This window comes from Varanus komodoensis, unplaced genomic scaffold, assembly GCF_004798865.1.
Source record: "Varanus komodoensis strain SLA01 unplaced genomic scaffold, ASM479886v1 scaffold170, whole genome shotgun sequence".
Classification (NCBI taxonomy): Eukaryota; Metazoa; Chordata; class Lepidosauria; order Squamata; family Varanidae; genus Varanus; species Varanus komodoensis.
Window position 1 is genome coordinate 120,521 of NW_025335506.1, and position 11,268 is coordinate 131,788.

The following is an 11,268-nucleotide window of genomic DNA, read 5'->3' on the forward strand; positions in this document are numbered from 1 at the left end:
AGACTTAGCATTCACAGCCCCGAAAGTAACCCTCCTTTGCTACCTCACGCTGAAGTTTGCTATATACTGTCACAAACAGAGACCCCAATTGGGCAAGCCATCCACAGTGGATCAGCTTTGGGACCAGCTTTGTATATTCTCAGAAGTGATGGGTAGGAGATATTCCAAAATGCATTTTATGTACTACCGTGTGATGCACAAGCCTTCTGTTTGCATGTTAATTAGATGCAGATATATGTTACTCGTGGATCTACTTTACACTGCTTTGGGGAATATGCTGAGTGACTCCAACTGTAAAGAGGAAGCCTATTGTAAGTAAACCTTTACATTCATTCTCATCCACCCACCCAATACACACACAGACATGTTTATGCATAAATGTACACATGCACAAAAATTACTTCTAGCACACGCACAAAAATAACTTTAAGCATGATATCAAATTCTTAGCAATATTTGGGTTTTATTTATGCAAGGCTGGATTACCAAGAATACCTTGACTCTGCAATCACACTGCTCTGCAAAAGGCACAGAAATATTTTATAAAGAAACAAGTTATTGCTGAAACTATGGAATACCTAGAAGTTTAGCTGGCATTAGGCAATATTGCTTTCAGCACAGTTGGACAGTCTCTGCCCAATATATTCTAATCTGTACAACTGAAAGCACACAGGAGGGGAAGCAGGGGAAGGGACATCCCGTGTCAACAAGGAACTAGCATGAGTCTCAACTGGGGTTCTTTGTGACCCCAGACAAAAGCATGGAAAATGTTGCATTGGAAAAGCCTTAGTGTTGGCTAAAATTTTCCACTTGGGAAGTTGCAACCAGTACAAGAATGGCATTCAGCTACCAGCAAATACAGGTAATTTTAGGCTGAATCCTTCCTGAGGCTATGCAAAACAAGAAAATCTGCATAATAGTTTGGCCTACTAACTTCTAAAAAATCAAAGCAAAGTTTTCCCTCAATGGATTTTAATTCTGTTTGTTGAAGAATTTTATTATGAATCTTAGCTTCAAAAAGAATCCAAGATAATTTGTACTGAACCTTCTCTTGTTCCTCTGTTTGAGTACCTATTGTTTGCAGTGTAAAAGTACCCCATATAACTATTCCTATAGAGTTCCTGGGGTACTTTTGTGCCCTGGGCATGGTTTGGTTTATGGAGTGGGAGACTATGAGTCAGGAGGATGAAATTCAAGGACGTTTTAGACCAGGCACTTTGTGGCAATGTCCTGGAAGGAAAGGTCTACAGATTTACTAAGTTAACAGTACAGAATGTGAGCCTGTTACCCCACAGTGCAGGGTGAAAATAACATTCATACACCAGGTTACTATTCAATCTAGAGCAGACCCAAAATATGTAGAGTCCCTGTGAGCTAGTCACTGCCAAGCACAGCTTCTTTGCTTCCCTCACACTTGCTGGCTCTGAACCAACCAGCTTCGGTCTGATGATTAACGCAGGACCCATTGCCCTCAATGGACGATTAGTCATGACTTAGTTTAGGTGGATCAAGGCAGCCCAGGTTGCCTCCCCATTGGTGATAGTGGCAAAAATGCATGTGTGGATCCACCGGCAAAGTTTCGTCACCACAGGCAGAACTTTTGCATTGTCTGCTGTCACCTCAAACACTATACCATTCAGTGGAGAGCATCCGCCTTTCCTTGAGGTCCATCAGTTGATGAGACCTCAGGAGAAAATTCTGTGAATAATTCAGTATTGTTCTATAGTCTCCTTTCGGTTGGAGTTCTACAAGACCAAGCTGCTGGTCTGTGGGGATTGGGTCCCTTTTCTGCACATCTTCCTTCTTCTCAGAACATGGCACTAAACAGACTTTCTTCTCTTGCCAAACACATTGTTAATCAGTTTGGCCATGGATTTAGACCCACTCGGGCGTCTTTTCTCTTTTCCTTTGGAAGTAGAGGTAAGATTCTTCAAGATTTTCATGAACATGGTTGCCACCTCCTGACAATGTTCTGCTGCAGACAGTTCACAGAAGTGGCATTTGTAATCCAGGGCCAGCTTTTGTCCTTCATCCCAGCCAATTTCTCGCATGTGGCACAGATCTTGCTTGTTCCCAACCAAAATGACAGTGGACTCAGAGGCTCTGAGGGACAGCAAGAAGAGGAAAGGTTTGCAAACACAATTTTGTACATGCATTTTATTCTGACAGCTCTGACATGATTTATGCCACTTTGGTAGATACACTGCTTTTAAGCTTCTCTTACTTGCCCTTTATATATTTAAAGGTCTTTTCTATTTTTTAGAAGATACTGTAGGCCACCCCAACAATGTGCCTGGGAAAAAAAGGAGTCCATAGCCCTAAATAAACAAATACATAGTATTCTATAAAATGTGGCATGTAAATCACAGGCTGAAAAGAGCAGAGATTCAGTGGAACTCTGTTTATATACAATCCCATTCCTCAGCTTTAAGCATCAGGCTTTCAAGAGCCTTGGGAACTGTGGTTTATTGAAATCCTAAAATGTATCCTGTAGGAAGATCCCTATCCTCTTCACCAGTGGTGTAGTGAAAATTGAACATGGAAGGGTACAGCTCTGGGACACTTTTTAGAGGAGGCGCTGTAACATCATCGGATGGAATACCCCGGTAATGCCTTCTCAGACTTGTCCTTGGTCTGAGAAGTGAATACTGTGATCATGAGGTTCTCTTACAGCTCACACATTCACATCCAAGAAGTCAAACAGTAAAGAGGCTGGGTTTACATCTTTCCTTCTCTTGGAAGGAAAATGTTTCAATTAGAGCTTTGTACAAGGAAGTTCTCAAACTTCTCCATTTGATTTCTGGGCAGAGATGCTGGGCGAACAATTCTGCCTCATCCTCCAACAGTTTGTACAGGTAGGACCATTGGCAAGAGTTGTAACACAGCCTCTTACCGGGCCCTAATTTTCATCCTTCTCAATGTGCCATATCTTGAGTCATTTCAGGGCTCAAGGGGCAAAAGAGGGAAGACAGCCACCATATAAAATTAATTTAAGTGTGGGACATCAAGGAGGCTGAGTTTCAAGAAGTTTGCACAATGAAAGAAGGTGAGTACAGAATCCCTCATGCCAGCCAATGAGAACTTCTCTAAGTCTTCTTCCCTGAAGTCCTATTCTATCAAATAGAACCAGAGAACCAGTATGGTATAGTTGGACTAGAGGTCTGGTTCTAATCCCCACTCAACCGTGAAGCTCTCTGGGTGACTTTGGGCCAGTCATAGACTCTCTGCCCAACCTACCTCACAGGGTTGTTGTTGTGGGGATAAAACTGAGAAGAGGAGGAGAAAGATGTAAGCTGCCTTGAGTTCCTTGAAAGGAAAAAAGGTGGGATATTAAATTGTTGTTGTTGTTGTGATCATTATTAATTATTGTATTAATATACCAAACATTATATTGTGCACAATATAATTATTAATTTATTTGATATATAAATATATTGATTTAATAATTATTAAACTATTGAATAATTATGTCATCATGCATTATTAAATTATGTGATCATATAATAATATATAATACAAAATATAATTATTAATAAAAGGTATAATTAGCATATTTGCTTTGCAAGACCAGGCTGGGCGACTTATTTTATCTTATTTTATTTTATATTGTTAACTTGTTTTATATTTTATTCTATTATATTTTAATTGATATGTTGGTGAGCCGCCCCAAGGCTTCGGCAAATGGGGCGGCATAGAAATTTTCTAAATAAATAATAAAAAAAATAAGAGGAAGCCCGCAAGTACTAGAACAATGGATTCCTCGTGGGTTCATCCTGACAGCATGTCCGGATAACAAGTAAGGGAGGTTTAGGTGTGGCAGTTCAGCTTTTCAGAACGGGAAAGAAATTGGGTAAAGGCCAGGACACAATTGGTGATCAGGGGAAAAATGGGCCATGCAAGGGTATCACTGCCTGTATTTATGTATTATATTTCTATCCCACCTTTCTCCCATTGTGGAACTCAAAGTGGTTACATGCAGTTCCCAGGTGGTCTCCCCTCCACGCTCAGGCCAGCCCCAGACCTGCTCAGCTGCAGAATGGCAGGTGCTTTATGTGCCTTCAGACCATCTTCTGGACCAGCAGCCCAGAGGAGCAGACTGCTGCCTCAAGCACCCAGGTTTGGCCCTGGGGCTGAGGTTCTGCACCTTGTCCTTCTGCCTTCTCAATGGTCACCTTTTCCTGTCTCACCTTTTGCAAGTCCCTGTGTGGCATTCCCGTAGCCTGCACAGCAGGGCCTTTGCAAACGCAAAGGAGGTTCTGTTGCTGATGTCGTACACAATGACAAATCCGTCTGCCCAGTGGAACTCATCCGTGAGGGACAGCTTTCCTCGCCGAGGCTGGAAGGCAGGAGAACAAACGGGGTGGGACCCTTTGCTTGAGGTGCTGAGCACAACTTTAAGAGCATCGTAGTGTGTCATTCCTCAAATCAGGAGTGGCACACACTCCCTGGAAACGCATGACTTTTATTGTGTTTTTATCATCAATATGATGAATTAGTAAATCTGGGTACTGCAAACAGCTCACCGAGTTAATCTTTGACTCCTTTATAGCTCTGCAAATAGCCATCTTTGAAAGAAGCCCTTTTGCTCTTTTACAGAACAGTGTGGAGAACTCACCAATCACATTTTTATTTTTTAAAAAACTCATCATGTTTCAACATGCTGTGAACCTCTGCATGAGCTTTGGCTATTGGACAGTATAAAATTATTATAAGTGAACTTGAAAAACTATTGCAGCCAATATTGCTCCACTGAATGCACTGAAGCAGATGTCACTGCCGACGGACTTTGCTATTGCTGCAAGGCTTTGAATTTGGTGTAGATCCTGCTGGACAGACCATGTCATCAGGAGAAGATGAAGCAGCAGCTGAAACAAGTGCCAATATTCACATCGAGACAGGTTCAGACCTGAGGAATTCACCTGAACTAGCCTTCAGTTCAGGCTCCAATCCGTTCCCCCACTCCACCCCCACATTGCACTTTCTCTTGACGCCAGTTTCCCAAAGAACTGTGGGAATAATGAGACTCAAAACCACAGGGGAGCATTCTTAATGGGAGGCATAACTTACTCGTGAGCAAGGATCGTATATTTCCAGGTGGATTTGCTTTCCATCCAGACACATATGCTTTGTATAGATGCACTCTGCAAGGAAAAGGAGGGATAGGTTTGATCTTGGGACTAAATACACAGGAGTCACCGCTCATGCACCACTAAAGCAGAGATGAAGAACCTTAGAATCCGTGCTCACCTAGCCCCCTCCCCCTGCATCTGCATCTGACCCTATGGAGTTCCCCGGATGGACAGGTCCCCTTCCTATGCTCCTGCCTCCTTTCCCTGACAATGAATTATTTGATGCCTTCCCAGCTTTGTGCAGACGTCCCCTGCCACTTTAAAATGCTGAAAAGCCTCCCCTTAGTTACAGGTAGGAAGGGCTTTCAGGTAAATGTACTTTGACCTCATCCCTGGCCATTCCCACCACTGGACTGCAGCACTGGAAAGATTCTGTGAAAATTAAGTTGGCCCGCAGGCCAATAAAGGTTGTGCATCTCTGAAGTCAAAGATCAGGAAAAGGTTAACTCAGCCACTGCCACCCAGTCTGAAAGGATTTGTTAGGCCTTCCTCCAGAAGCATCTTCAAGAAGACTGTGCATGTGTTTGTGTGTGACATCTAGTTTTCTGTGTACAGGGACTTACTCTGCAATATGGAGAAGCTTTTAATAACCTGAGCTCCCAAAAACACATTGGAAAGGGACAGTCCTGGTGCACACAAAATTATCTACATAGTGTGAACTATTCATACTTTTCGGCCACCTCCTTAGTAAGGTAAATGCAAGAAACCCAGACCCAACCTGACAATTTCTCCAAATGTTCCTTCATCATTCCTATTGAGGACAAGCAAGAGGCCAGGAATAGGGGTAGAGAGAGTTTTTATAGTCTGCCCACACACACACACTGTTGGCATGCTAGGCACATAATATGGGCAATTGCCTGTTCCTACCTCCCATTTACCTGTAAATTGCCATTTCTAGCCCAAGCCATTCTGGCAGGGTGAATGAATGTCTATCAAATGGAGTAAAAATGGGGAAGGAAGAGGGCAGATGGACAGAAAAAAAGAAAGATTCAACACAGCATTAGTTCTAGGGAATACTGACTAAAAGCTAAGGCAAAAGCTTCTTGGAAAAGGTGGAATAAGCAGAGTGATTTGAAAGAAGTTACTTGTTTCTTCATCCGTATGGCCAGTCTCCATGGAGGATCTGAGTATCTGACGGAGCCGTCCTTGACACAGGAACTGCTTAAGAGATCTGATATGCAGAGAGCTGCAAGAGGCAAGGTAGATGCATGCCTACCAAATTCATGAAGGCTTACCAGAATCCGAAGCATATTCTCCAATGAAACGCCTGGTGAGGAAGCGCACTGTCAGGGCTGCAGTGAAGAACAAAACTAGACATGAGAAAGGAACAGCCTGGGGAGCTGATGTGCCACACTTTGACTTTCAGTCATCTCTGACTATTCGGTCATCTCTGGATTCCCTAGGCTGTCTGCCCCATAGGAAGGTTGCAGCTTTATGGCCAATAAAGCAATGTACCTTTGGGTGGGGGGTGGGGGGGTTAGATTCAAACAGAAGACACAGTATTGCTATGTAGGGAGGATACAGATCACAAAAGTCCTGTTAGGGCTTTTGGCCATGCGCATTCTTAATACCAATCCTGGATTAAGCAAGTCAGTATTAATGCATTTCTCCAGCTTTATGTGTATGCATGCTTTCCATACGAATGTAAACCAAGGTGGCACATTTGTTTTTCTCCAGGTCACATGATCCCTGATCTAGCTAAATTCAGATGTGACTCAATCTGCTGTCCTATACACACTTACTGCCAGGATAAGTGGTAGCACAAATCTAGACTAACTGTCTTAGTTCTTCAGCTAGTTTTAATACTTAGGATGAGCTTTCCTAAGTTACAGTGCACTTCATCTGATGCCATAAGTGAAACTGGACAGTTTGAGTCTGAGAAGACAGTTAAGGTAAAGGTAAAGGTTTCCCCTTGACGTTAAGTCCAGTCATGCCTGACTCCAGGGGGCGGTGCTCACCTCCGTTTCCTAGCCGAGGGAGCCAGCGCTTGTCCGCAGACAGTCTCCCTGGTCATGTGGCCGGCATGACTAAACACCGAAGTGCATGGAATGCTATTACCTGCCCACCAAAGTGGTACCTTTTTATCTACTTGCATTTTCATGCTTTTGAACTGCAAGGTTGGCAGGAGCTGGGACAGAGCAACGGGAACTCACTCCGTTGTGCAGATTCGAACCGGCGACCTTTCGATCAACCAGCACAGCAGTTTAAACCACTGTACCACCTGCAGTCCCGAGAAGACAGTTAGTGATATGCAACTTCAGATTTAAAAATGGCCCGCAATATCCAGACCTGTTGCAAATTCCTTTTTTATCTAAACTTACAGAGGATTGTGCCTTGAAACAAACAGCTACTTAGCAAGCATTCTTTTAAACAGCAGCTACAGACTACAAGGTGCATCAAGATTCTTTATAATGTGCATGGAACCCTAGTCCCTAATGAGCCCCTGGGCCACACAATCAAACACTTTCATCCTCTGCTGTTCTGCAGCCTCACATTACAAACAGCCAGGTGCAGCACCCATGAATTTGTCCTCCTTGGACTAACTGCTCCCTGTTTCTGCGGAGGACAACACAGGATCCCTGGTGCTAAAGGCTTTTGTGCACACACAGCTGGAGTAGGAGGCAAACCAAGAAGCAGAGAAGGAAGATTCACAGGAGCTGTTTCTTTTAGCACTGAAACACAAACCTTTTCAGTACCCTGTTATTTGTCTCTTGCTTTTCAGGTGGCAGACATAATTTTCAGGCAATCTTCCATCCAGGCCCTGATCTGACTCAGACCTGTTTAGGTTCAAGAAGGCTGTTGCACGATCAGCCTGCAGACCTTACCCAAAGCCCTTGCAAGCTCTCCCACAACAGAACTGTATTCCACTGCCAAAAATGGACCACTGGAGGTAGAGCTCGAGTTAGGAGCCTGGTTTAGTGGGTAGACTTGGGCACAAGTCCAGGGTCAGAATTCTTGCTGAGAAGCCATGCTCAGTGGGTGACCCGGGGCCAGCCACTATCTTCAGGCCTAACCTAACTCAATGGCTTGTTTGGCAATCCTGAACTCCTTGGAAGCATGATGGGACGGCAATGTGGTGGACTTTTTAAAGATGCTCAAAACAAAGACTAGTTTTGTTCAGTCGGCTGTAGTACAGATTCAGAAAAGAAATGGTACGTCTTGCATCTGGACAATAATAAGTATGAAATGATGAAACAACCTGGGGAGGAGGGGGTCCCCACTCTATGTCATGCTTCCTTGACTTTTTGGAGATTTCTTCATTCTTTGTAACTGATTGGTAAAGCTCAGTTTAATTAATTGGCTCTTAAGAGGTAGGTGCATGGATCCTTTAAAAATGACTACATTGGCTTTCCCCAGCCTGGAACCCTCTAGATCTGCTGGACTGGGTACTGCTGGCTAGGGATGATAGGCATAGTAGTTGCATAGATCTGAAGGCCAACAGGTTGTGGGAGGGGGCAAGCTGCACCATAGCAAAACCTGAGTTACTGAGTCCAGTTATTAATTTGTGGGCAGGGGGTTATCTTTTATCAGATTTATATATGTGAATTTCATTTACGGACTTCTAATTCAGTTTCTGTTGCTATTATACCATAAGGATCCTATTAGAATTAGAAGTGGAAGAGTGTGATGTGACATATGGGGAGTTGATTATATTTATCACTGTTCCTTAAGATTTACAGCAGGAGGTTATGCACATTTACTCAGAAAGAAGCCTCTTTTAGTTCAGATTGGTTTGTTCCCAAGTTCATGTGCCCAGAACCTCAGTGGCAGAGAGTTATTGGATGTGTGTGTTTTGTTAATATATCATTCAAGTCAAGGATCAAATCTCAGTGTTGATGTTTCAGAATGCAAGTTCAGCTTCTGGAAGTTTGAACTGTTTCAAACATAGATCTGGAAATTCATTTCATAATTTAGAAAGCAGGAACTCCACTATGTCCCAGAATTCCAAAATTGGGATTCAGAGTTTGAAATTCAGCCAAATTTATACCAGCCTTTGTTCTGAGCTCCTCTGTGTTGCTGCCATATTATTTGGCATGTGTTGTTATTATACATTAGGGTTGCCAAAACCCAAATTTTGGCTCTGTTCCTCTACCTTAAACGGAAAAATACCACTTGAAATTTAAGCAGGCAAAGCTTTTCTAGGCATTGGAGGGAAACATATGTTGGGAGCAATGTATATTTAGACTGAATGCAGCCCCACAGCTCTCTGCAGGCTGGATGAGGAATTGCAAGATGCATTCATAGGATTTCACCATTCATTGCTATATGTTAAACTATATGTTAGAGGGAAAGGCCTGAAAAAACTTGGCAAACTTAATTGGGTATTTGGAATGAACTGCATTTGAACAAGAAAAAAGCACCCATAAACATAATATAAAAATACAATGTTTAGACATATGGAAGATAGATCATATTTCAAGAGAATGGAAAATAAGATGGTGAGTGGCAGGTACATAGATTTTATAATCTATATGATGCCAAGATATATATGAACGCACAAATGAAACACAAACTGACTTGCCCTCCCCTACATCTGTACAAATAATAATAAAAGGAAATCTGCTTAACTTTTATTATGCTATCAAAAAGTGCCTATAAACCGGGTCAATTTGGGTAGCAAGAAAAAAGGAGGTCTCTCTCCAGCAAGACACAATGCGTTCGCCATTGAATCGGACTGCGAGGTTCTTACCAGATTTTCCTGTCCCTTCGCTGCCCAGAACTGCGACTTTGATGTCATTCATCGTTGAAGTAGCTTTGGGCACCTAAAGTGATCCCAAACTGGAAACTTCCACGCAGGACAAAGGGGAGGGGGGGGAGGAAGGAATCGATGCTCGTTTCCTGGTTTGGTGCTTTGCTTTGTTTTCCCCCGTCTTAGCGCAGTTCTCCCTTCCAGTCCCTAGAGAGCCATTCTGAGCTGTTGGACCAGCGCTCAGTCAACTTCTATATAGCGCCTACGCTGAGGACGCCGAGGGAGGGCGAACGGGGAGCATCCCCTGGCGACGTAGTTCAAGGACCCGCCCACCTTTGGCTGCCCCCCCCCGCCCGCCCCTACTCTGGGAAAGACGGATCTGCCTCTCCTTCTTCCAGCCTGTGATCGAGGCTAGGAAGAAAGATATTCATCTTCTCCTCTTTGCAAAATAAACCGAGCAAACCAAACAAGTCATAAATTAAGAGTGGAGCAGGTCGCCTGGAAGAGCCGCTTTCTTTCTGGGTCTTCAGCGCCTGGATGGATCCCTGGAGGGGGAGGGAGTGAAATGGACACAGATTTTGCGCGACTGACCTCCTTAGTTTGGGAACTTCTTGTAATGCACTAATGCTTCGCTAACCCGTCTTTAATCACCCCCTGGTTGGAGAGAGAGAGCCAGTGTGGTGCGGTGGTTAAGAGCGCAGGACTGGGACTCAGGCGATGCCAGTTCTAGTCCCCACTTGGCCACAGAGCCAACTGGGAGACTTTGGGCCAGTCACAGCCTCTCACAGGGTTGTTGAAGGCATGAGACTGAAAGGAGGAGGAGGAGGAGGATTGTGTAAGCGGCTTGAATTCCTGGAAAGGCAAAAAGGCAGGGTATAAATATAGTAAATGAATAAATGGGATAGGACAACCGTATGATTTTGGGCCAAACATGCACTCTCAATCCAACCTACCTCACAGGGTTGCTGGTCTGAAGATAAAATGGAGAGGAGGAGGAGGAGAGCTATGTAAGCTGCCCTGAGTTCCTTGAAAGGAAAAAAAAAAGGGCAGAAAGTGGATGGATGGATGGATGGATGGATGGATGGATGGATGGGGTATGCTAGATGGTGGGGTGGGGAGGCTAGGTGGGGATGTGCTAGATGGTGGGGTGGGGAGGCTGGGGCTGTGCGATTCGTTCCCCAGCTTCCTTCTCTCCCTCTCCCTGCTGAAAGCAGCCCTCTAGATAAAATGCAAGGCATGAGGCAGGGAGCAGTGGAGCTTGCCACCCTCACTCTTCCACCTTGCACTGGGTGCTCCTAAGCCTCCCAAGTCAGATCGTGCAAGCCATGGGGCTGATGAAATGGTGCCCTTGCATTACCATTATGCCTTAGGTTCATTGGTTGCTCAGTGGCCCATGCTGGAGAAAACCAACAGCACTGGAATCTATCTACTCTTTGGACCTGGGATCTC

General features: G+C 44.2%; 1 protein-coding gene across 1 annotated transcript; it reads right to left on the reverse strand.

Moving 5' to 3' along the window:
* Window positions 1-554: 554 nt before the first annotated feature.
* LOC123021688 (ras-related and estrogen-regulated growth inhibitor-like protein) lies at window positions 555-9,871 on the reverse strand. The gene is made up of 5 exons (XM_044426702.1): window positions 9,820-9,871; window positions 6,365-6,421; window positions 5,068-5,141; window positions 4,188-4,336; window positions 555-2,103 (listed from the first exon to the last, which is right to left on the reverse strand). Exons 1-5 carry the CDS (start codon window positions 9,869-9,871, stop codon window positions 1,821-1,823), a joined length of 615 nt encoding a protein of 204 aa, XP_044282637.1. The 3' UTR covers window positions 555-1,820.
* Window positions 9,872-11,268: the final 1,397 nt, after the last annotated feature.